The 26,197-nt window shown below is 39.5% G+C and overlaps 1 protein-coding gene across 4 annotated transcripts in view; it reads right to left on the bottom strand.

The window, feature by feature from the left end:
* Nucleotides 1–26,197, bottom strand: part of CFAP46 (cilia and flagella associated protein 46) — an 82,099-nt gene that overhangs the window by 15,696 nt on the left and 40,206 nt on the right. For all 4 annotated transcript variants that reach the window (XM_081863126.1, XM_081863125.1, XM_081863127.1 and 1 more), the window contains 24 exons: nucleotides 24,911–25,079; nucleotides 24,443–24,521; nucleotides 24,204–24,342; nucleotides 22,900–23,083; nucleotides 21,704–21,863; nucleotides 20,977–21,137; nucleotides 19,913–20,032; nucleotides 18,671–18,739; nucleotides 18,427–18,588; nucleotides 17,634–17,782; nucleotides 15,755–15,853; nucleotides 15,135–15,255; nucleotides 13,288–13,434; nucleotides 12,660–12,860; nucleotides 11,481–11,593; nucleotides 10,876–11,058; nucleotides 9,130–9,265; nucleotides 8,183–8,371; nucleotides 7,129–7,317; nucleotides 5,661–5,801; nucleotides 4,681–4,860; nucleotides 3,263–3,433; nucleotides 2,620–2,717; nucleotides 408–583 (listed from right to left, as the gene is read on the bottom strand). In XM_081863126.1, the coding sequence (XP_081719252.1) occupies nucleotides 408–583; nucleotides 2,620–2,717; nucleotides 3,263–3,433; nucleotides 4,681–4,860; nucleotides 5,661–5,801; nucleotides 7,129–7,317; nucleotides 8,183–8,371; nucleotides 9,130–9,265; nucleotides 10,876–11,058; nucleotides 11,481–11,593; nucleotides 12,660–12,860; nucleotides 13,288–13,434; nucleotides 15,135–15,255; nucleotides 15,755–15,853; nucleotides 17,634–17,782; nucleotides 18,427–18,588; nucleotides 18,671–18,739; nucleotides 19,913–20,032; nucleotides 20,977–21,137; nucleotides 21,704–21,863; nucleotides 22,900–23,083; nucleotides 24,204–24,342; nucleotides 24,443–24,521; nucleotides 24,911–25,079 (3,536 nt within the window). The remainder of the gene's footprint in view (nucleotides 1–407; nucleotides 584–2,619; nucleotides 2,718–3,262; nucleotides 3,434–4,680; nucleotides 4,861–5,660; nucleotides 5,802–7,128; nucleotides 7,318–8,182; nucleotides 8,372–9,129; nucleotides 9,266–10,875; nucleotides 11,059–11,480; nucleotides 11,594–12,659; nucleotides 12,861–13,287; nucleotides 13,435–15,134; nucleotides 15,256–15,754; nucleotides 15,854–17,633; nucleotides 17,783–18,426; nucleotides 18,589–18,670; nucleotides 18,740–19,912; nucleotides 20,033–20,976; nucleotides 21,138–21,703; nucleotides 21,864–22,899; nucleotides 23,084–24,203; nucleotides 24,343–24,442; nucleotides 24,522–24,910; nucleotides 25,080–26,197) is intronic.

The following is a 26,197-nucleotide window of genomic DNA, read 5'->3' as shown; positions in this document are numbered from 1 at the left end:
ATTTGCACCAGGAATTCAAACGGTTTAATTCCACATGATGAGTTGTATTTCTATGCAATACTACCTGGGGCTAAAAAATATTTCCATGTTTCAGCAAGAAACTGAGGGGAGAGCAAGTGTCCCTACTCTGAATGGGTAGGTGGCATTGGGACTTCATCATGCTCATGAGGTGATCCTCCAGCTGGCTGAGAATACTGTTCCCAGCTAGAACGTGCGCTTTAAAAAGTGGAGCTGGAGCTGCTGCCAATCACAAAGCAAATAAAGTTGAGTGGAAGAGGGCTCTCAAGGGCATAATTTGGTTCCCTCAAATATAGGACATTTTTGCCCCAAATATTCATGTGTGAAGTTTCAGTCCAGCCCAACAAAAGAGAACCATAATTGAAACTGCACTTCTTAGGAAAGCTTACAAGTTGGCTGATTAGTTTTTCCCTTTTGTTGCCCACTCTTCTCCTTTTGCTGCCCGCTCTTCTCCTTTTGCTGCCCACTCTTTTCCTTCTGCTGTCCACCCTTTTCCTTGTGGTCCTTTTGTTCCTTTGGGTTGGTCAATTTCACTTTCTCAAGTAGTGCGCCATACAAGTAAGATCTAGTGAAGAAAACAATCAAATCAATTTTGTCAGAAGACCGTTTTCCCTCAGATAATGCCTTATTCCCTTCTTATCCAACATAAATTTATAACTGAATGCGATGCAAGTACCTAACTACCTCAATACTCCAAATGATAGTAGGTTATGTGCATGTCCCGCTTTCCAAACACAATGCATTCCCACAAATCATTCGTTAGGCAAGTGTTTACAGAATGAGTTGATGATTCCTATTATTTCCCATGGGAACATTTCTAATCTGTGATCTGTCTCTCCCCTCCCACCATGGTTTCCTCCTAAAATGGCTGCAGCCAAACAGGAAAGAAGAGACAAAGGGATATCTGATTTGTCTGCTCCCTCCTGCTCCCTGATTTGTCCTATCCCTCTGCCCAATTCCTCTATCCATGGCTCCTTCCCCAAAATGGCTGCCACAATTTTGCACAAGCAAGGAAGGAAGTGGGCAAACTCTGAATCGGCCATGAATGTAGCAACGTTTGGTCATAATTTTTATGTTTGGGTGTCTAAAATTGCAGATAGTGTTCTGATAGTGGGACCTGTGTGTAGTTTGAAAAAGTCTGTGCTACATTTTTGAGATCCTTAACTCTACTTTCCCTGCATTTGTTGGGGAAGGAAGGAGAATTCATTGGAGAAAGGTAAGGAATCCAGAGTAGCAGAACAACTAAAACTGGGAGAAGGTGCTCAAGTGGGATGGGTGGTAGATGGTTTCTGTCATGTTTTTTAAAACCTCTTTCTTCACATTCATAGCAAAATATAATAGATCAGAAATACTGTGACACACTTCCCGGCTTTGAAATAAAAATGGAAAGAATGCAAATAAATAAATAAATAAATAAATAAATAAATAAATAAATAAATAGTGGAAAGCCAGAGGACAAATACTATCCTCAAATACTATCACTGTTAACTGTAGTCATCCAACAGGGAGCACCTAATCTTCAAAACATGTGACAGCAAATGCACCTTTCCTTCAAACCCATCTTTTCAAAGTGGGAAAGGGCCTGAAGTACTGGAGACAACCATACATATCATATATAGTTAAAACAGCTGGTACACAGCAGCTGCTGGAAGTCGCTGAAGGAAAAGATATCACATGAACGGCAAAACGATATTGAAATGATATGAGTGCACAGAGGCAGCCAAGAAGCAGTTTGGGATGCAACAGGCAGATGTTCAGTGGTGGGTTTGATTCTAACAAAGGCCAGGCACAGCTATTTCTCTTTGCTTACACTATAATTACTATGTTTTACTGAAACAGCAGCTGAAGAGCATGGCCCTATAAAAATGAAATATGTAACCATGGTATCTTTTCCTTTAAATAGGAGTAAGATTTGGCTAACACTGCTATGGTGAAGGATTGGCTACAGACCAGAACATGAAACCATGGTTTACCTCAGACTTCTCCCACCTGGTGCCACCCTGATGTTTCGCTGAACAACTTTCAGGAGCTCCAGTCAGAGATGATAGAAATTGTAATCCCAAACATCTGGATGGTACCAGGCTGAGAAAAGCTGAATTATGCTAACAATGCTGCTCCTGTTTGCTAGATGACAAACAGCCTTTGCTGGTGTCTTTCTATCAACAGCCTCAGAGAGCAAGGCTTGACCAGTTAAACCAAATTAGATATTTGAGATCGTAAACAGGATGAAGAAACAAACTATGACTTGCACTAACCAGTCATGGTTACATTTTATGCCTGCACCAAAGCAATGGCATATGGAACAGACACTCTAACAGCAATGGCTGGTGGGCCACTGCTTTCCTGAAATTATCACCTCTGCTATTGCTCTGGTGTGCGAGAAGGAAGAGGAGTGAGATGGCGGCGGTGCCAGCATGGTGTTAATGCAACAGCAGAGTCAATCCGGTATTCCTGCTAGTACATTTACAACATCCTGGCATCACCCCTCCCCCTCTTGGTAAACCCAACAACGGTGGTGATTAGAGGCCAGGTAAGCACCGCCACTCCACTGACTGCAATTGTATTGCAAAAGAGTGCCAACATGAGAACCTATATTCATACCTGTCTTCTGAATGCTGGAGAATCATTACATGAAAATTTGGTGGTAATTCATTCATGATGTTAAAGTGTTGTGGAGAAATGCAAAGATTTCCCCATGCCTATGCAAAAAAAGGTAACAGTGAATAAATTTTCAGACTGTTTAAAACATAACTTTAATCTTTTCATGACAAAGTGTCAAAGTAATAGCATGGCTGGGTTGTAGAATTCTTATTAGCCATATTTTTGTAAAATATACGCCAGTGATTCAGTTCCCTCCTGCTCCTAACCATCTGATGGTGCTGCAGTAGAGCAGTAGCCCTAAGAGCCCAGTTTGTCATAACACAGTAGTCTGCAGCGCTATCTGTGAACTACAGTGCATTAGAAAATGTACATTACAAAAAACAGAGCAAGTTGCAAAAATTTTAATTAATTTTGCTCAGACAATCTATCACTGCTTTTTAATTCTTCCCTCCAACTTTTAATGCTCTTACCTGCTTTATATTCCAATATATACAACACACACACACACAATTTGTAGGGCAAGAGAATAAATGATTGTATATGCTCCAAACAGGTGTTCCACTACAGCTAGGGATCATTCTCAGGTCCTATAGATCCTTAGCTGGATGAGAAATTGCAATTTTATTTTAACTGACCAAGTTACCTTTGAGATTGCAGCCAACCTGTGCTCCACATTTTTTAGAAGACTGCATGTAACATCTCCTTTTTGTTGCAAGTGGTGCTGCAGATGCAGCATCGCTGCCAGCTGTGATTTGCTGGTGTTCAGGGTAGCTGCTAGCAGGATGTTTTTCATCATCAGTGATGCTGAACAGCTCTGCAACATTTTAATACAAGTCTAGTTTGGCAAATGTTTTAAAACAGATTTCTAATGAAAATCCTTTCAAGAAAGCATGAAACGAAGTGGCCCCGATACGGTGATTATTTACATTCACAGTAAAGAAGCCCTGACATCAAAATACTAAGAATGGGTTTTCTTAGCTATTCAGCTTCTTTCTGTGGAATGATCGCTCCATAAATGTGCTTCACTGAAATGCTGCCCCCCCACCCCACGTCTGGTTAAATGATATTCATATAGTTGACTAAGGAGCTATTGGTGTAAGGAAGGGATAGTACTGGTGGTGATAAACTTCTGCCAGTGATTGGCTGAGCTAAATTAACATCACTAGGATTGAAGGGTGAGGGTGGACAAATTAAAAAATGGGTCAAAACAAAATAAAAAAAATATATTTTTTTAATTTTTTAATTTTTTAATTTTTTAATTTTATTATTTTGTTTTGACTATGGCAGACCAACACGGCTACCTATCTGTAACTAAAAAATGGGTGTGTGGCTACCATTGACTGATCTGCTTTGATCTTACAGAGAGGGGCAGGGTGGGCAGACGTTAAGGGGAGAATGAAAAGAGGAGTCAAATACCTGAGAAGGTGGCAGATTAAGGAGATGACAAGAAGAGACAAAACGCACAAAGCATTTATCGAAAAGTTGCTTAAATTATGTAAATGCCATAAACTGGAGGTTTCAGCTAGTCATTTTTGATGGGAAAGTGTTTCAGCAAAAGTTTTAGGAAGACAGAAGGAATTTTTTCACTAATTAATCATGTGGTTGGGGGCTATCTGAATGTCTCCTTTTCCCTCCTTCTCTTCGTCACCAAGCTGCCCTTCCCTTTTGACAGCCCTGGATCGCTCCAGATGGATCCAACCCAAGTTCAAGGTGATCCAGGGATGCCCCACCCCAATTTCGTTGAATCCTGGGTTGACTTGAGTCAGCCTGATTTTAGGATCTGGCATTTGGTCGGATCTGGTGCACAGCTCCCAAAATACATGTTCCAAAGCATTGAAACACTGACAGTCGATTGCAAGTGTTACGCTTGCACAAGACTTAATTTATGTTTGCTACATATTTAAAGTAATAATTACATCACATGGGAATAGAAACCACCACATAAAATAAATAATTTTATTTAGTAACATCACCGTCTGAATTCACATGTTCTTAATACTTTTAAGATTGACTTGGCTGATTATGGTACTAAAGGGCTAATTGAAGTAGCTGTTGTCTCACCTGATAAAGGGCCAAAAACTGACTTGCTGAAACGGAGTCAAATCGTCCAAAGCACTCCACCATTTCCAAGCTAGCAGCAGCCAGGATATCAATCATGTTATTATTCATTGCAACATTAATGCTCTGCAGCAAAACCTCCGTTGACTGAAACAGGTATCTTTGGGTCCAAGTCTGTTTCCGCTATATAGCAAAGATCAGAATCCTATGTATTCAATATTGCTAAAACTACATAAATCCAACATAAATAGTAGTTTATCACTTCAAAGAAGATAAAACATTCTGATCTCATATTTTCTTAATGGAAAAGATTAAATGTTTCTAGAGAAGACAAATGGGCATAAATTGAGAGTTTCAAACTGGGCTCTCAGTTATGCTATTTTGTCCCTCAGAGCATCCTATTAGGGCTCCATTAGGTTTTGTTTTCCATTTAGCTCAAAATAAATACATGTTCCTGTTGGGCTTCCTTTTTCTGACTCTTCATCCATGGAACAAAAATACAGGAACAAAACATTTTATAAATGAGGAAAGTGATGAAAAGGTGATGCAAAGTAATTAAAATTGATTAATATGAGAACTGCAAGATCAATATGAGCTTATATTTCTTTTTAAAAACTACTTTCCAAAAAGAGAGAGGAAAGGGTCCAGTTCTAATTTTCATCTCATTTTACAAAAGGCTTTTAGAAACCAACATACCAAGAAATCAAATACAAAAATTGGAAAATTAGGAGCAAATAAATTTTTAGCTTTTTCCTCCATAGCTTGTTCAAATTCTTTACTATTTACTTTCTTAACTAAAATTCTACTTTATGTGTTATCTTATAAAAGTATTCTACAGTGAAGTGGAAATGTCCTAAACACTTTCTCCTCACTGTCTGTCTTTATAGTATTGACCTGACGTGTCCTAAACTTAGAGTTTACTATATATATATGTTTGTGTGTATATGTATATATAAAGTACTTAGTTTATTACATAAATGTACCCTTAATTCACTTGCTTTCCTCCTGTAATCATCAAGCTGTTTTTTGGTAAGTTGCAAACCCGGAGTTGGTGTTTCACTTTCATCACATTTTGCTTCTGATTCTGGTGAGGGGGATTTCTCAAGAACAGGTTTAGGTTCCTCCTATCCATCACAAAAGAATTAAACAAACAAAGCATTGTCAAAATGTAATGCATGAAATGTGCGAACACATACATAAAGCCCAGTCCTAGTATGGTATGCAATGTTGACCACACACACAAGCTCCTTCTTTGTCTGATGTGGCACTCTAGTAACAACATGGAACCTTTAATTCACAGGTTGTCAACCTGGTCCCTACCGCCCACTAGTGGGCGTTTCAGGATTCTAGGTGGGCGGTAGGGGGTTCTACAGCACAAGCTGAATCTTCCACTCATCGAGTACTGGTTGGCAGTAAGGAAATTTTTACAATCAAGAAAGATGCATTAGTGGGTGGTAGGTATAAAAAGGTTGACTACCCCTGCTTTAATTGGCATTTGAATGTGTGTCAACATACTAACATGGCATTCAAAAGACCACCTGCCATGCCAAGAACCAGGACTGCTCATATGTAAATGTTTTGCTAAGGGTTTCCTATTCTTAAATCTGCTATATCTCTTATTTTTATGCTGAATTGGTTAAAAATATATATAACCATTATTTCAAGTAGAACAAAAAATTGTAGTTCAGTTGGTAACCAAATGAGGTCTATGCAGACTAGACCAGTGTAGTCACTTTTCCAATTTCTATCTTTGGTTTCCTGCTCAGTTTTAACGAATGGCATAACCAAGAAAGGATTTAAACATTTGCTTCAGCTTCCAACGATTGACCAATGTACTACCAAAACATAGAATTCTAATCTTACCCCAAATCATTCTCCAGGTCATGCATCTCTTGGACTTTGTTCTGGGACATAATACCCTAACCTGATGCCTTCAGATGTTGTTGGACCCCAATTCCCACAATCCCTGACCATTGACCCTGGCTGAGGCTTATGGAAATTGTAGTCCAAAATATACAGAGGACACAATGAGGACAAGCAATCTATTTCCCTTAAACATGAGGTTTCAAGCAACTGTGAGGTGCAAATTGAGCATGATCTTAATTACAGTACTTGAGAACTATGACACCAACATGCCTCTGTATTACTTTTCACTTCAGGGCAAGGTGTTGTTTCTCTTGTTGCCACCCATCCACCTCCACCCCCATGCCCTCTTTATCACACACACACAAATGATTATTTATTTTCAATATCTATATCCCACAACTCCACAAAACCCCACATTTATTCCAAAACTTATTCCAATTTGTAAAATCACGCGCTCACAATCCACACAGGACACAATAAAACACCAAATAAAAATGTGGAATAAGCTGAAAACAGATTTCTGAAGTTGTTCATTTCCCCACTTCCATTAACGCTTTGATTAAATGTAGGAAAAATATGTCGTACCGCTGCCTTTTCACTCCAATGAACATCTGTAAAGATGGGGTTTGTATGATCAGCCATTAAACGCAAACACTTCCCAGTGAGATAGAGGTACTTGGCTCTGATATCAGGACAGCCAGTATAAAGACTTTGTATGCTTGTTAGCTGAGCCTGGGCATTATGGCCAATTGTGCGGCTGAGTTTTAACCATGCCTGTCAGAATTCAGAAAACAAGAAATAAAACTAATATGCTGGAAACTGGTAACATTATGAACAACAAAAATGATCCAATGCTTCAGAAACGGAGTACAGTGGTACCTTGGTTCTCAAACGCCAAAAACCTGGAAGTAAGTGTTCCGGTTTTCAAACGTTTTTCGGAAGCTGAACGTCCGATGCGGCTGTCGGCTATTGTTTCCGGGGCACCTGCACCAATCAGAAGCTGCGCCTTGGTTTTCAAACATTTAGGAAGTCAAACGGACTTCCGGAACGGATTAAGTTTGGCGTTTTTGTTTCTGCTATTTATTTTGCGTTTTTGTTTTTGAGGCTTTTTCGGTTAATTTGTTTTTGTGACTGTATGGAACCTAGCTCAGCTACTGATTGATTGTGTGACTGTGGAAATGGATAAAAGCACCCCCATCCAAACAATGACAATCATCAGCGCAGGTAAGAAAAAAGAATAATTTTTATTTTATCATCTACAATACTCTCTTATTTATTTTACAGTACAATGATTATTGCTTTCATTTTATGGATCCATGGTATTGTTAGATAGTAAAATTCATGTTAAATTCTTGTTTTAGGGGTTGCTTTTAAACGTCTGGAATGGATTAATTTGTTTTGCATTACTTTCTATGGGAAAGCGCACCTTGGTTTTGGAACGCTTTGGTTTTGGAACTGACTTCCAGAACGGATTAAGTGTGAGAACCAAGGTACCACTGTACTGATGATTCTCTAAAGTTTGCTTTGATAGAAGTCACAGCACAATCCTATGCTGAAGTAAGACCTATCATTGTCTTATTCCCAAATAAGTGCATATACGATTATACCCCAAACCACAGGAAAGCAATGACACACAAACCTGCTCAACAGAAGCAACATCAGGCGTAAACCTCACAAAATCCTCAATAATCTGCTCAATCTCATCTGCTTTGGCCTCTTTCTTTTTTTTCTCAATATTGATGAGAACAAAAATATCCAAAATGATCTCTGTAAGTGTCACCTTCATGCTAGCCAGTTTTCTCATCAAGGGAGTGTTTATATTTTTAGTCTGAAATGCAAAAATAAGACTGAGTTAAAAAGAACATTCCAGATTCTAGGACTGTGGTGGATGGCAAGATGAAACACATCAGAGATAGAGTGAGAAGAGTGAAAATCTTGCACCCTGAAGAATAAAAGGCCACTGCTCTCTTGGGGTGGGAAACACAGATCTCTTAAAGAAAAAAAATGAAGGGAAAAAAAAGAATAGAGAAGGGCGGATCGTTTGCGGCTTTTCAAAGTGACACTTACTACGGCATGTAATATTTACAAATGTGAAGGCTGCTGACAGCCACAAAGACCTGTCCAAATTTCCTGCCAATGCTTGTATTCAATGCAGCTCTTCTAGGATTCTCCCAACTCTCTGGAGTAGATTTGGGGAGGGCAGGGGCAGCACGCTGGGGCAGGAGAGGGAGAAAAGTCCTGATGCATTAGCAGGAATCGTTGAGCAGGCTTCCACTAGCACAACAATTTAGTTGAATATGACCCGAAATGTCCCCAATTTGAAGTTGCAATAAGGAATGCAGATAATAACCACTGAGTAACTGCCTCCATTGGTTTATCTCTGTGTTTTCAGATTTTCACCAGATTTGGATGGGACTTTGAACGCTCTCATTTGACTGTCAACAGTCTCCACATTTTGCAGTCTCCACAGTGCAGTCTTATACATGTCCCCTCAGAAACGAACTTCACTGAGCTCAATGGGACTTACTCCTTATTAAATGTGCGAAAGACTACAAGCTGATTTTAAGACACAACTACCTTACCTACCTCATTAACTGGAATCACATTATTAATATATCGAAAAAGCTCTTCCATTTGTGATACTGCTTCTTGAGCTAACCTGTAAGCATCAAGGTAATGACTCTGTTTGTCTACCTTGTATACTGCATGTTTTCCGAGAATCCTGTAAAAAAGCAAAGAAAAAAAGCAACATTTAAAATTATTCAAAAATGGTATTTAGTCCTTGATAATTTATTTACTTAGAAAGATAACCAGATAATGTTTTTTTCCTGCAGTTTTAGCAGCATGTGCCAATTTTGTGTTCAAAGAGATAACCACCATTAACTAAAGGCAACCAATTAAATGATACAAGTATTTTATTTTTTAAAACTGCCAAGTGTATGTGTGCATGCATGCATGCACTCTCACACACATGTAAGATGTTTATTGAAAGCGTCCACAGAAGAAAAGTTACTTATGTGCTTTCACATTTCCGGATATTGTACATCACTACTTTCAGTCAGGATTACTATTACAGTGGTACCTTGGGTTAAGTACTTAATTCATACCTGAGGTACTACTTCCGGGTTAGTGGAGTCTGTAACCCGAGGTGTTTGTAACCCGAGCTACCACTGTAAATGGAAGTACAGTGGTACCTCAGGTTACATACGCTTCAGGTTACAGACTCCACTAACTCAGAAATAGTACCTCGGGTTAAGAACTTTGCTTCAGGATGAGAACAGAAATCGTGCTCCAGCGGTGCGGCTGCAGAAGGAGGCCCCATTAGCTAAAGTGGTGCTTCAGGTTAAGAACGGGTTCAGGTTAAGAACAGACCTCCGGAACGAATTAAGTTTGTAACCCGAGGTACCACTGTATTCAAAAAGGAATGGTAAATATTAGAACTACTACACACAGCTTGTGATCCAGCAAATAATATGAATACAGCAGGTATTTCCCATCAAAGCTTAAGAATAGTTTCTGCTCATGGCCTAGGTGGCAAACTGCTAAGTCACAAGAAGGCTTCATGTGAACACATTCTTCCTCCACTGGACCTGCTGCTGCCTGGCTACCTTGAGCTAAACTATGGCTTCCCTTAGAATTAGGTGCAAAACTGTGGTTTATTTCTCTCAAGCAAACCATGAGTAGTAAACCAAGAACAAAGCTTGATTACAGCTGGTGGTTTGTCTGGAGCGAGACAAACCATGAACCCAGCTTGCATATAATTGACAGTGCAACTGCAACAGGACTGGAGGAGGAGGAAAGAGGTCACAATTTCACTGTGAGGACCTGTACTTGCATAAGCATGCTTAGCCATGATTTGGCTTCCCACTGCATGTGAACCAGGCTAATGTGGGTCAGCTTCACGCACATTTTCTTGCGTTTCAGCCACTGCTTGTGCAATTTGATTCAGATGCAATGAAGAAGTTCAGTTTTTGTTTGTAACTGTTTAGACTCAATGTTGAAAAAGCAAGCCAGAAATAATCAGCAGTTGAAGCAATTAGCGTGTGGGTTTTTAAAAAATATCCACGGGCCAGTTTCCAAAGATCTGCTCAGCATGTGCTTTAGATTTGTGTGTGTTCTTAACAGCAAGTTGCTTCTTTCCTATACTGCAAGACAAAAGAACTTTAAAGCTGAAGGTAGTTGCAAGTGGTTCAAGAAGTGGCATGGATACCTGTTGCAGAGAGGGAGGAAATCCACTTTGTGACCGTAAATTCTTGAGCTATCTTAAAATTGTCCTTTGGGTCTCTGCCTATTTACATTCAAATGAATAATCAAGGACTATTATGGACTTACCTGTGAATATTTGCACGTATCAGCAAAACCTCAGTACTACGATCTTTATACCGGTAAGAAAGGAAGTCCTTCTCGATATGAATTAATTTATCATATGGCTCCAGCAACAATCTTGCTAAGTCATTAGGATGACTACTAGCATTGATGTAGTCTTGACCAAACTCTACATGAATATATGCTTTCCTGCATAGAAGAGTATATTAATAGTATTGGGTAAACTATCTCAATAATGTATTAAATATTTGATCAAGTATACTGTACTAATACACTTTTTTCTTTGCATGTTTTTAGATTTTGATGACTAATGCTGAGAGAAAACCATAATTTTATATGTATGCTTGGATTATGCTGTGTTTGCATTAAGAAAAGCACAGTGAGAGTTAAAAAAAATACCCTAAGCATATTTATGCAAAAGTAAATCCCATGAAGATTTCAGTGGGGATTACTCTTTGCAAAGGGTATATAGGATCATATACCCAGGACTAAGTTTCATTGAACTGAATGGAATTTACTTCTGAGGTAACATGAATATGTTTGCATTGTTAGTTAGTTAACAAACCATACATAAAACGTTATAAAAAATGTTTTAACTTGTAATTAATTACCTGGCTTCAAGGAATGCGATTATAATACCCAACTCAGCTTCTCTGTTGGGTCTTCCCAGCAATAATGGTCTCAATGCATTTACAGTTCTCTGCAGAAAATGGCCAGACTGTAGCTATGAGAAAGCAGAATTGTTCCAAACATTTTAGGCCAGGTATTTATTCTGTCCAGAGCAAATCCATTCAATGAAAACACAAGCTGTGTTTTACCAAAGAGCATATGACTCACCAGGTATACGTTAATTTAATATAGCTACAAAAGGAGGATATTGTGATCTCTACATAAGAAAAAAAGGTTTTATAAAACCAGAAGGTTCTGCATTGCACTGTTTGGGAACAGTGTTCATAGTGCTATCAAGTTCAATATATACAGTGCTTTTTTTCTGGGGGGATGCAGGGGTACGCATACCCCGAAACATTTCGTGAATCTTTGTACTTTTGCCCATTTACTGTATTTATTTCCCCCAATTTGAACTATAAAATGGTGATTTTCTTGAGTCAGAATAAGAGTACCCCTAAACATTTTTTATAGGAAAAAAAGCACTGAATATATGTCTTAGTGGAAAATTGCCAATGTGAAGCTCAATACAGTCACTTTTGACTTCAACACAGGGACTTCTAAAAAAAAGAGCATTGCTTATAAAGGAAGTTGAAAGTAAAAGTTAAGAAGGCCAAATCTCTCCAAGGCCAGGGGATAATGTTATTAAAAACTAGAATATATACTGCTAATCAGAAAAGGTATTACCAAGGCAAAAACAACCAAACAAACAAAAAAAGTCAGGGTAGTTAACAGAGTCAAGCAAGCTGTCAGAGGCAAGAAAGTAACTTTTAGAAAATGGGAGACTTTACCCAAATATGGAGAATAAAAAGGAACCAGAACTTTAGAAAATAAACACAAGCTAATAATAAAAGATGCAGAAGAAGAAGAGGATGAGAGAGGAGGAAAAAAATGTATTTCATGAACATACTGCTAAAAACATTAAATTAACCCCAAAATATTTAAATACATTAGAAGAAGGAAACCAGCTAGGGAGGTGATTCAGCCTTAGATGACAAGGGAGTCAAAAGTGTGTTAAAGGGTGGGGGGCAAGAGACAGCAGAGAAGTTGAAGGAATTCTTTGCATCTGCGTTCATTGCAGAATACGTAGGACAGATCCCTGTGGTTGAACTAGGTTTCCTTACCATTTTATCTTTTCTTTCCTCATCTTCCCCTAAAATTGCATCTGTGAGACACAAAGTGCTATTCAGCCAAAATTTCTCATTTCCACCTATCAATTGTGCCTTCTCAAGCAGTTCTTTAGCTTGTCCATGTTTTTGTTCCAAGTTAGCTAGCACAGCTAGAAGATAAAGGCACCGCGATACAGTACAGAGGTCATTCATTTCCTAGAAAAAATGTTATTTCAAGTAAGTTCAGTCTTACCAAAGAGCCAAGGGCATCCCAGTGTTACATATTTAGAACAATTAAAAACAAACAAAATCGAGAACGTGTAAAATGCATCTCCTAATCTTCTACAGGAGTTTATTAGGAGAAACTCAGATTAAAATGACTTTAATTTTCATGCTAATTTCTTTTAAATTTTTTTTTGGCAAATTGCTGCAAAATATGGAGAACTGAAAAATGAGAAACTGAGAGAACCTTCCATCACTACCTGGGAGGAACCCCTAGGACTTCTCTAAGATTAAATTTGAGTAAATAGTTCAAAAGAAGACAACTTGAAAGCTGGGAGGGAGCACTGAGGGAATCTTATGACTATGCCAGTGCATAGGGGACTGGATCACATTCCAGTTTGGGATTAATTTTCAAACTTACCTGAGTTGCATGGTGTGCTTCTGCAAGTAGTAGCCTTGCTGGCTGATATAAACCTAATTGCATGAGGACTTCAGCTTTGTCTATCCACAAGTAGGGGAAAGAAAGCCCACTTAATCCCTTTTCAGTCACAGGGTTCAGTTCCAAAATCTGTTTTAAAAAAGAAAGAAAGAGTGCCCCTAGAATTGCAATTCCATTTTAGTCAGCATTTAATTCTAAAATTGGCAAAAGAGATTTTGCTTAGCATTCCAATTCCTTAAAAAAAAAAATCTGAAATCTGTTGTAAAGCCTGATGAGAATTATTATTATTATTGTTTTATTATTTATACCCTGCCCTTCTGGCTGGGTTTCCCCAGCCACTCTGGGTGGCTCCCAACAGAATATTAAAAACACGATAAAACATCAAGCACTTAAAACTTCCCAAAACAGATGTCTTCCCTTCAGATGTCTTCTAAAAGTCAGATAGTTGCTTATTTCCTTGACATCTGATGGGAGGGCATTCCACAGGGCGGGTGCCACCACCAAGAAGGCCCTCTGCCTGGTTCCCTGTAACCTCACTTACCGCAGTGAGGGAACCACCAGAAGGCCCTCAGCGCTGGCCCTCAGTGTCTGGGCTGAATGATGGGGGTGGAGACGCTCCTTCAGGTATACTGGGCTGGGGCCATTCAGGCTTTAAAGGTCAGCACCAACACTTTGAATTGTGCTCGGTAACATACTGGGAGCCAATGTAGGTCTTTCAAGACCGGTGTTATGTGGTCTTGGTGACTGCTCCCAGTCACCAGTCTAGCTGCCTCATTCTGCATTCTGGATTAGTTGTAGTTTCTGGGTCACCTTCAAAGGTAGCCCCATGTGGAGCGTATTGCAGTAGTCCAAGTGGGAGATAACTAGAGCATGCACCACTCTGGCGAGAACGTCGGTGGGCATGTAGGGTCTCAGCCTGTGTATCAGATGGCGCTGGTAGACAGCTGTCCTGGACACAGAATTGACCTGCGCCTCCATGGACAGCTGCGAGTTCAAAATGACTCCCAGGCTGCGCACCTGGTCCTTCAGGGGCACAGTTACCCTATTCAGGACCAGGGAGTCCCCCACCCTCGGCCCCCACCTCCCCCAAACTGTACTTCTGTCTTGTCAGGATTCAACCTAAATCTGTGCATCAGATAGTGCAAACGCCTCAAAAATCTGCAAACAGGAGGCAGAAATAAGAGGTGCATGGTGATAGGAAATGCAGTTCTAAAATAATGAAACAAAGTATGGGGTAAGTGAGTGAACAGCTGAGGAAGAAGCAGCTGATGAAACCAACAGAATGTCCTAACACCAGACAGGACAATAGGCCTGGGGGGGGGAGGGGGGATAGTGAAGATACTGGGCACTTTGACTCCAGAAAAATAGCTGATGGAGAGAAGGCCACCTGTAGCAACCTGCTGGAGAGGCAGATCTTAAGCAAGAGACTGAATCAAGGAAAATTCCTGCATAAAAATGGTATAGAATCTTGGGTCCAGTGGAGGACAAAGCAACAGAATTCTAGTTAAAGATGTGTGGTGTATCACCAATTACTCCCCTTTAACCAAATCAGCTACATTAGGAAATGCCCTCGTGAAGATGTACTTTTTCTTAAGCGTTAATAATAAAAGGAAAAACTCAGAAAAGCCTTAAACTTCCATCTCTACAAGAGCCGCCCGTTTTCGTCCACTGGGCCCAGCAGCAATTAAGGGATATACTGCTAACAATGGAAGCCATAGATTACTGCATGGCATTCACTCAATTGACCTTGTTTCTAAAAGCCACAAAGAGTTTAAAGGCAGCAAAATGCCTTCTCACTTTGATCTATTTGCAAAGTGAAAGTAAATTACCTTATCTTTTGCAGTAAGCAATTTTTTACTAATATCAGATGGCTTTAAACTCGCAAATCTGGTTTCCTTCAGCTTGTTCTGTATGGCATTCTCCTTTTTAAATGCTATCTCTTGTCTAAACCTGAATCAGAGAAAGAAGAAGGGAGAACGATTTTGCAAACAATAACAAGCAAAACAACAATGAGGATCAACATGTCAACATGGAAAGTCGTTACTGAGATGTCCACAGGGCCACATTAATCATTTTGTTAATGGGCATAGAATACCGGTAACTTAAATTCAGTCATACCAGCACAGTGCAAAAAGCTGCTGCTCTTGGAGGAAACAACTGTTATGCTTACACTGTAATACTTCCAAATCCAGGGAACAATGGACCTACCTATAGAACCCTCTCAAAAAGGTTAAAGTCAGCCACTAAGGAGGGTGACTGGGGAGCTCGATGCAATACCCATGCACCCCCACTCCCCATCCCTATTAAATAGCTGACTGGTGGAATCTCAAGCTTTTGGAAAGGCTGCACGCAAATAGTCCCAGTTGCTCAACTGGAAATGGGGTGTTAGGTATGTACAGAATCCATGATGAACTTTTCAGATTACACACTTTGCTTCAGAAGATCATACCTTCCTTGTTCCATTTCATTAATGTACATTTCACCCACTGCCTTCTCATGATTAAATGCTGCTTGGCACAACTTTAAATCTAAACATATCCTGGAGAGTCTGTGAAAACAAAGGACACAATCCATACAAAATACAAATTACCTGTTGACAAGAAATGGTACTTTTGCACAATGAAGACTTGGCCCTAGTTCATTTGGAAATGTAACTGATTTCATGCAATGTGCATTCTGGAAATATGTGGCAAGAAGGGGACCTGCATAAAGCTAGAACACAATGAAACCGAAGGGAAGAAATAGGATGTTAGGGATCCTATTAGGGATCAGTTAGGGATCCTGAATCAGGAGTGGCTTGCTGCTAGGTATATTTAAAATCCATTTCCATCAACAGAATTTTGAGGACTTAAAGCACAAAACAGAACAGTCTGTCTGTCTGCACTGTCAATTAAACACAGCTTTAAAATGGACATTTTAAAACTTGCACTTTCTGGTATGGAAAGATGTTCTGCAGAAGTAGTGTTGTTGTAGCTAATCTATTACACTTTGGTTCAAGTAATGCAGTATAGTTTCAAAGAAAAAGGCAAAAACTGTATATTCAGAGGCTGCTGCAGGCCTGGAAAACCCAGCTGTCATGTCTCCAAGACAAACAGTGGCTGCAGTGAGTGGAATTCAAAGGGGAGAAATGATGGGTGGAAGAGAAGTATTTTGCTCCATGCTGGAGTACCCAGATCCCTTTGCTACATCAAGTGGTGAAAGTCAGTAAAGTGGGGGGTGGAGAGTTAAGCAATACTCCCCACTTCCTCACCTATAAATCAATCCCCACAAGATCACTTTGCCTAAGAGCAAGAAGGGCTAGGATTCCTAGTCATGCTATGAGTATTAATGAAGAAAAAATACTTGTCATTAACAGTCTCAGATATCACTTCTTCTGAAATAGCAAGTTAATTAGACAGGGGTGGAATCTACACACATATAAAAAAAGTTCTGAAAATGCTTTTTTTTAAAAAAAGCATTTTTTAAAATACATTGAATACACTGAATTTTACATAAGGTTCACTATCACCATTTAGTGTCACATTATATATTGCGCTTAAAACACACTTCAAACATTTTATTTGCAACTGTATGGATGAGTCCTAACAGTGCTATCAGACAAAAAACCCAAATTCAAGGAGACTTGTGCGTGCATATATATAGATATATATATGCAAACTCACCCACACCCTCCTACTTTTATGTTTTTGATAGCAAAAAGCTTGGAATCTGAAACACTGAAATGTAGGCTACATAAAAATACAAATGCTAAAACTTTCATTTTCAGTCACAAACATGCCAAACACAGCCAATGAAAGTTCAAACTGCCTAGACCTATTTTTCTCTTTAACGTCTAAGATTTTTAATTCTCAAGCAATTATGCATACAAGCAATTTTTAGGCTTACTGGGGGTGCCATTTAGAAGGTGCAAGGGGGCACTTGCCTCTCCCTATGTTTCAGACCACGTATGATTACCTACATCAATATGAACACACATTATCCTGGTCCAGCACACTTGTTCCGCTGATCAACCAGGCATGGGAAACCAGTGGTCATACGGATGACAGCTGTCATCAACCTTGATAACAGACTATATTGGCTAAGACTGATGGGAGTTGTAGTCATGACCGTGCTCTTCTAGTAATGGGTGAGATTCAACCTCCTTGAGATTCAGCTCATGCAGGGAACTTTGTGGGAATAACTTCTGGAACCATAAATCCATAATTTGTGGCACATCATAAAGTACAGAAAGGGATTAATTTACACACCACAACCAAAAACAGATTTGAATTTATGAACGTCAGGGAAGTGAAATGTTTTACAGTGACTGCAGAATAATAGATACAAACCGAAGATGGTAGAGATCTGACAGACTTTTGCTTTCTACGACATCACGAGAAATGATCTCAGCCAGATGAAGAACCGGAACAGTCAAGTGAGTACATAAAATTGCCTGTAGCTCCTTAACTAAAAGGTCTAGGTAGTATAAGGTACGTGTCTGAAAATTAAAAGAATTGATGATGGAAAAGTTGTCAATACTTCTGTCTCAATTCTGCATTTTTAATGCTGAAAATGGGGCAATGAAACAATGTTCTCAAATTTTATACATCAGGGAGTTGGTACACACCAATGTATACTTTGGACACATTGTCCTACCTTTTGAACCACTATATATGCCATCTCTGTGGCAACCTGAAAATCAGCATGAAAAGAAACTTTCAACATTCTCATTAAAAATGGTTTTCTCACAAAGCCAAATATGTAGGACATTTATACACAGGTAAAACTCAGGATACACAGAAAATACTATCTCTTCTTTTATGGGCGTGTGGAACTGAGCCATCCAGTTCCTGTGGAAGTGGTTCGCTCACGCAAACAACCCCTCTCTAGAATCAAGCTCAGGAAAACTGGTTTTGCCTTCTTTGAAATAGAAGCTGGTCACATGCAGCACTGAACATTTGGCAGATGTTATGTCTCCAACTGAATCCACCGTGGTGTTCAGTTAGGTCACTCATCTCTACCCAATATATGTTGCCATAGCAAATCTGTTTCCTCCGACTCCAACAAGTCTTTCAAATTCATACAGATCTAAGAAGATAAGATAGCAGCCCTTACAAACCAAAATCTGGAATTGTTACTCACAGGTGCCAAAATGGTTTCCCTGTTCATAGTACAGCCACTTGCATCCTGTTTAAAGGCATCTCTAATTTCATCAGGACATTCATAGCTAGCCCACTCCTCCACATTTGCGGGCAAGGCTTCACTTGGCCCTTTCTTCTTTGCTTTGTCTTTGGCCGACTGTGGCTGAAAAACAAGACTCTGCATTAAGGAAGTCTATTCCCCCTCCCCCCCACTGAACATTAAAATATATTAAAAGAAAATGTACCTGTTTAGCATCTTTTGAAGATTTGTCTTTTTTAGGAGGGCTTGTTGGTGAAGTCTGATTAGCAGAAGGCTTTGGAAAAAAGAGGGGGGAAAGGAAATTTTTATCACACCATAGAATAATAATATTAATACAATATTCAGCTTATATACGTACATACAGTTCTGCATCTGAAGCTATGTCTAACCCCACTGGATTTCACAAAGATCTGGATCATGGGCTCACATGGGCACTTGTGAATCCTACAGGTCAACCGACATTAGTAGCATGGCATTGTCATGTCCCACAGCACCTCCAACCACTTTTAGCTGGGTCCCCCGGGCACTGGGAGATTTTAGATCCTCTCCCGTTGGCCAGGGGATAAGTTGAATTGGGTTCAGTTGCAGATTGGCCAATAGCAGCCAGACCAAGGGGTGGGCACTCATTAGGGGTGGGCCTGACTGAGTCCATCATAGGACTTCACTCAGGTCTACTCCCAGAGTATTTAAGGAAAGCCAACCCAAAACTTGGCATTTTTGTCTTTTGGATCCCCCACCCTCCCTATAATTAAGCTGTTATCTATCCATCACGGAGCAGTGCGTATTTATGACCTTGCTATGGATTATGATTGGTCACCGTATTTGGGAGTGGGGAGGAATTTGTCCTTTAGGTCAACTGGCTGACCTGGGGGTTTCGCCTACCTCGTAGCAATTGCGACAACTCTTGTGGATGTGGCGTTAAGTCTTAGAGGGGAGGTTGTAAGCCTCTGCCTGCCCTTCTAAGGGAATGAAGTATCCCATTAAAGGGTTCCTGGAGCAGGTGCTCCTTCTAGATGCCCAGCTGGCGGCTAGGACCATAGCACTCCTCAAAGGCATTCTCAGTGGGGCAGTAGCTATTTGATGTATGTCATAGGACCCCCTCACCAACAGTTTCGACTCCTGGAAAGACTCAGCCAACAGGCGGGTTGGTTGATATAGGTTATCTCTTTCATCTGAGCCAATGCCATTTACATCTGTAATCAATGAAGTCATGGCCTAATTTAAACCAAAAACGTATGTTGTCGAGTGGTCATTTAACAGGGGTGGGGTGGCGGGTCACAATGCCTGGGCATGCAATCTGTTTCATTGGATTGGGATGCATAGGGAGTTAAAGAAAAAAAGATTTACAGAATTCTTACTTAATAATTAATTACAGAGATAACTGTTCATAAGTAAACCATTTTCTTTGGGAGGGAAAGTATGTTTTTTATATAGAAGAGTGCCTTACTTGTTTTGCATCTTTGTTTTGTTTTGCATCTTTTTTGCCTTTCGATTTGGGACTCGTTTGCTGAGTTGGTGACACTTTGCCCATTGTCTTTAAAAAGGTTCCTGCTGCTGCCAGTGACACCTGAGCAAAAATAATTGCATTTGTTTTTTAGTCGGGGAAGGAAACCTACAAAAGGCTGAGTTATTTACAGCCAAATGCAGAAAATGAAAGAATTAAGACAACTGGGTAGGTTTTAGAGGTTTACCGATGGTAGTGATCTCCTTTACTTTTATAAAGAGCAAACCTAAACAGATGCAAGTTAATAGCCTTGATCCTAAAACTGGTTGACTTACAGAAATTCATAGAAGAGTTTCTTGTCTTACTCAACCCACACCCTATATCTGCAGCAACCTCCTGAACCATGAGGGATGGAGAATGAGGGGAATATACTGCAGAGAGGAGAGCATGGGAAACATACAATATACTTTCATCAAAACCTATATTGTAATAATCTTACTTCTTTTTTGCAAATAAACTTTTCATTACATTCTTGAAGGAAAAATACAACATCAAAACACCATGATTTACACATACAGTGGCACCTTGGTTCTCTAACTTAATCCATTCAAGAAGTCATTTTGACTTCCGAAATGTTCAAAAACCAAGGCGCAGCTTCTGATTGGTGCAGGTGCCCTGGAAACAATAGCTGGCAGCTGCATTGGACATTCCGCTTCTGAAAAGTGTTCGAAAACCGGAACACTTACTTCTGGGTTTTCGGCGTCTGAGAACAAAGGCAATTGAGTACCAAGGTGTTTGAGAACCAAGGTATCACTGTATACCAAGGTATCACTGTATATCACCTTGAGTACCAAGGTGTTTGAGAACCAAGGTATCACTGTATATGGATGAACATTCTTTGAGAATTATACAGAATAAGGATAGAAAAATAAAGTCAAAAGTTGTTGTAATAATCTTACTTTTCATACAATCTATGTGATTGAGGGGAATACCAGTCAACAGTTTATAGGAAAGCTGGCATATTGACACAGTACACCAACACACCATACTTTTTATTATTTTCTTACCTGCCAAATGCGCATCACAAAAGCATATGCCATCAAACAGTGCTGCTCGTGAAAAGGCGAACTATGTCCAGAAATGACTGCCATTACCGTGTGAGCTCTGAACAAAGCTTCTATCTGCCTTATACTTCTTAAATCCTCAATGGCAATTCGGTCATTAGAATCTGTGGTCAGAAATAACAATAAAGCAAACGTCACCATGTTCTTTCATACGACCAAAATCCACACTAGGTCAATACCTTTACCAGGCAACCAGTGTCACAAACTTGTGAACAAGCTTCAGAACTCATGATCAGGATATTAAGCCAAATGGGGGCATGGGGAACAGCTGGCTTGGGGTGGAAGTATTAAGTTTGTATTTAGCCACAATTTTAACATGGATTATGTTCACCTAGGTAGGTTTTTTTTACACCTAGTGAGGCTAGGATGAAGAAACACATCTCATTCGCCATTACTTTAAAATAAAAAATGTTGCAGTTTTCTAGATCTGTCTGCAGTAAACTACACAGGATATTCATGGTAGAGAGTTTGTATTTATCTTCATTTTAAAAGGAGAAGTCATGCAAGTTAAAACCTATAAATTTAATATAAAAAGTACTGTTCAGAAGCCTAAACTAAAATATGTCCTCAGGGTCAAAGAGAAAGTTCTACAGGTTACTAAAATATCAGAATACACTGGAAAGGCAAACTCTGAAATAACTTATTATTTTAGATTTATTTAAAGACATACCTTCTTCTTCAGGGCTTTTTCGGAGAGGTTTCAGGTACAGTAATATATATACTGCCCAGTCCAGGTGTTTAATAGCTTCACTAAGAGGAAACTGATTGGAGTACAGCCATTCTGCAAATGCTATTAGATTATCAACTTTCTTTAATGAATATTCTTTTTTCTGTATAAAAACAGGGAATGCATTCTTAACCTAGTTGTTCTTGATAATGAATGAATGAATCTTTATTGCTAAAAGCTATTAAGCCATCACAATTGGTCACAATGTGAGAATACAAATAATTGATTTAAAACTGAACAATATCAGCAAAGCAAACATACAAAAATGTAAAAATCACTCTTGCCTAGGTTAAGCACTCCACATCTCACACTCCTCCTTCTGATACTTGTCTTGGTGCCTAGCTCACAACTTATTTGCTGCCCAGACATATTTTGCAACCAGTGCAGTAATAAATACATTATTGCCAGCCAGCAAAATAGAGATTTGCTGAAGGGGAGTTCGGTTGGAAAGAGAGCAGTTGTTCTTGAAAAATATGTTTTATTTCCTTTCAGACCAAAAGAATAAGTTTAAATATGCAACCAGGAATGCATTGATCTCAGGCAAACTAGGGAACGTGTATGTCCCCAGCTGTTAGGAATCCAAACATCTCAAGTTAACCAACAGCATTATTTGCAAACATACTAGCAAAGCAATATTTTAAACATCTACTGATGACTCATCATCAGTGAAAAAAAGTGGTCAGAAAACAAATCAGAACAACAGAAATTGCATTATGAAAAGAATGCATAAGGACAACAAGAATACTATAGTGTCTCAAGCAACACACCACAGGTGTGTGTATATATATATATATATATATATATATATAGGAGTGCCAATAGGATTTTCTGGGCCCAAAAGATTGGGCCCATGACCTACTCACAAAAGAGGACACAGATTTGCATAAACTGGTGTTATATACAAATTTATGTCCTCTTTTGCAGTTGGAGTGGATAGCCCCAAAATAAATTGGCCACACACATAAAATGGCTGACGGAATGTGAACAGCAGAAACTTTCCCCGTAATTGTATTTCCATACTAGAAATGGCTTAACCTGTTTGATTTTTGCCTGCCATACTGCTGTTACAATCTTCACAATTTAGAAACACATACTAGTAATATTTTAAAAGTACATTTTAAATGAAAGCTGATACAGACCTGTAAAACTTCAATTGCATTTTGGTAGCAAGACAACTGTCCCACAAGATCTGACGACACGGATGCCAGACGATGCCACATATCTGACATGTACTCTTCACTTTCATCTCTGAATTTCTGAATTTCCATAATATAGTTACGCCCAAGTCTTGACTTCACCATTACCATCTGTTTAAATATTGGACTAGGAAAAAGAATTTGACAAAATCAGTGCTCATCACTGATTTGATATAAATTGTTTTTAAGTGATATCTTAAGGCTTTTATGATGCATTTTGGAATCAGAAGTCAACATATATGTGTGACAAGTACTTCTGTCTCCACCAATCTACAGCAATTAATCTTAGCCCAGAGTTCAGTCTGAAAAATGCATACGGGATAAATATGTATGAGACTTGAGACAATATTCTAACATAGGGAGGGATCCACCTAATGAGTCTCAGCAGTGGAAGCTTTGCATACGGACTTCCACTCATGCAATGGGGCTTCTTTCTTCTCCTCTCCTCTCTAAACTGGCTCAGAAGGGGAGTGTTGTGGGAACCGCGAAAATGGTTCATGGGGGGAGGAGAGGGGGTGGGAATCGTTCCATCCAGCAAGCTGAAACGCTTGAGCTGATGAATGTTCAACATAGCACGTTTAATTCCTCCCACGGTGTTTACTTCTTGAGACTTGATAATCAACACTTAATTCTAATCATCACCATTATTAATTAGTTTACACACCGCTTAATGCCAAAAGAGGTTTCTCAGTATACAACAGAACCCCAGTAGCTTCTTCAAATCTGAACAGTGATTTTTGCCTTCAACTGCTTGGGAAGTTCACCTCCCGCCTGTTGTCATCTCACAAGCACGAGAGAAAAAGCACAAAATGTGGGGCAGCTGTGCTGCTAGTGGGTGCTCAGCCAAACAGTGCAGCTTCACCTTTAAAGTCTGAAAGGGAGGGGGCCCTGAGACCATCCTGTACTATGCAAATACTACCAGAAGCGATTCACTGAGCAGGGCAGAGTGCAACATTAGCCTCCTGGAATGCATGCTACTGTTGCTTGCCAGAGGAAGGGCGGTGGGGTGGTTCAGTGGTTAGCAAGGTGCAACACACACCAGCAGAACCTCTGCAGAACTCCTTTGGGTGTGCTTCACTTTCAACCTACTCTCCTTCTCCCATTAAAGTTCTATCCCTCTTCCACACTTCCTCCTAGAGTTCCACACTCCCTCTCCATCTTTTGGATCAGCTCTATTTCTAGATCGTGAAACAACAGCAAGCACCAGCAACCGCCAACACATCCTAAGAACAATCCAAACAGCTTACAGTCTGTGCTTAGTCCGAGGGAGCATCTGATTAGCTTCATCTAAGACTTTGAGGCCTGCCTCCCAGTCATGTTTATCAGCATGTACTTGGAACAGTAATATATATAAGAACGTCCTTAAGGTCAAATCCTCATCAGCACCTTTGAAACAGATTAAAAGCAATATTTTAGATATTGCAAAGCCAATACAGCCACCCCACAAAAACCAAGCAAACTTCATGATCAAAAGATGAGAACTTACCTGAATGCCCATCTGAGAAGCTACTGCTTTGAAAGTCTGTTGTAGGCCACTGATGCAAGTGTAACATATACTCCATTTCCTAAATAATGGAGTAGGGGTGGGGGGAGTGTTCATGAACTATTTAATACAGTTTTGACAAAGCAAACTTCTCTGAAGGAAGGTCTATTTGGCTGGCAAAACAGCTCGAATAAGGTGTGCCTTCAATGGCAGTAGACTGTGGACATGTAAGAGAGATTTGGCGGTTCGTGGGCTAAGGAGCCAAGAGAATGGGGAAGTGAAGGGCTGTTGATTAGTTAGTTATTTTAAAGACCCAACCAGCAAATTCAGGCCCTTTTGGCAAATGTCACATAACAATATGAGTGAACTAGCCCTGATTTAGTTTTAAGTTGCTCGTTTCGTTTTGGATTGTCTGAAGGCAAAACATTCCCATAAGAGGTATTAGATATAGAAGGTACTGCTATTTATTACCTGCTTATTTTTGGCTTCTGATGCTTTATTGATGCTCTTGATAATGATTTCAGTGGGCTTCTTGAGCTGCTGTCTATCCGCTGAGGAGCCAATGAAGGGTAAGCAGCCATTCCAGAAGTGTCTAGCTGCTATCATAGCAAGAGCAAGATCACCAGCTTCTCCTGCATACCTAGGAAGGTGGAAAACACAATACAGTCAGGTGGCTGCTGCAAAATGTAGTAAAAATTTGATTCAATTACAGTGCAGCAAGCCCAGTATCCTTTTGTAAGGATAAGATATCACATTTAGGGATTCACTCCATAACAAGAGGGGTATGTTTTCTGTAAATGAAAAAAAGTCTATGGAAAATGTGCATCTGTTCCCACTCAAAAAGATATGTATAGCATATCTTTGCACATTGTAAAGAAAAAAATGGTGGAATTGTGAATGGAACTCCAAGTTATTTAACAGATTCCTGTGGTTTTGTTGAAAATAATTTCCCACTGCCACACTTAAAAAAAAACAACCACAGTTACATTTGCAATAGAGAGGATCCTCCATGATTATAATTTTTGAGGAATTATATACCATCTGCTCATCACTTCATAGCAGTTTTCCCTCAGGTTAGCACAAGGTGAAAAAATAATGCAGCATATCCAGATGCTTTCCCAAATGTCAGAACTTACTAGATGACCTAAATATTGCATCCAGTTTATCATTAAATTTTAAACAGAGGTGTGTTGCTTTTACAGAACCTAACAGTACTTTATAGATGTTTCTTATCGCCAATTGGTATTTTGTTTTTCCAAATGCAGTCTGTTCATCAAAATGGAAATGTTGCACTGATACTTCCTTACATAAATTTTATCTGCAGATATTCAGACCATCTGTCCATAGTATTTTTAACCTCAGAGGTACAGATTAGAGCCATTTATCTATAAAGGTGATGTTATTTCCATAAATGACATTTTTTCTAATGCTCCATTAAGACTGAAATCCAAATAATGGAGCTATTTAACCCTTAACCAGCTTCAAGCTACTTTCATATTTCCCATTATGAGATGCCAATTTAAATACATCAGAGTATATAATAATTTCACAGGGTGTGGAAGTTGCAATGTGAGATGCTTTGATGCCATGCCCGGAGAGCAAACAAGTGGGAGAAGCCATGGCTGCTTTCCCTCCCCCACAAAAATGGAAAGTGCAAATATATCTATTGCCCATGCAGCAACTCATCAAAAGAACTGAAAAAACATGTGCCACAATAATTAGTAACTTCAAGCCTCCGCTAAAATTATTCTATAATGC

This window comes from Podarcis erhardii (genome assembly GCF_964252035.2).
Source record: "Podarcis erhardii genome assembly, chromosome: 5".
Lineage (NCBI taxonomy): Eukaryota > Metazoa > Chordata > Lepidosauria > Squamata > Lacertidae > Podarcis > Podarcis erhardii.
Note: the sequence above shows the minus strand (reverse complement) of the source record. Positions and strands in the feature narration are given on the sequence as shown.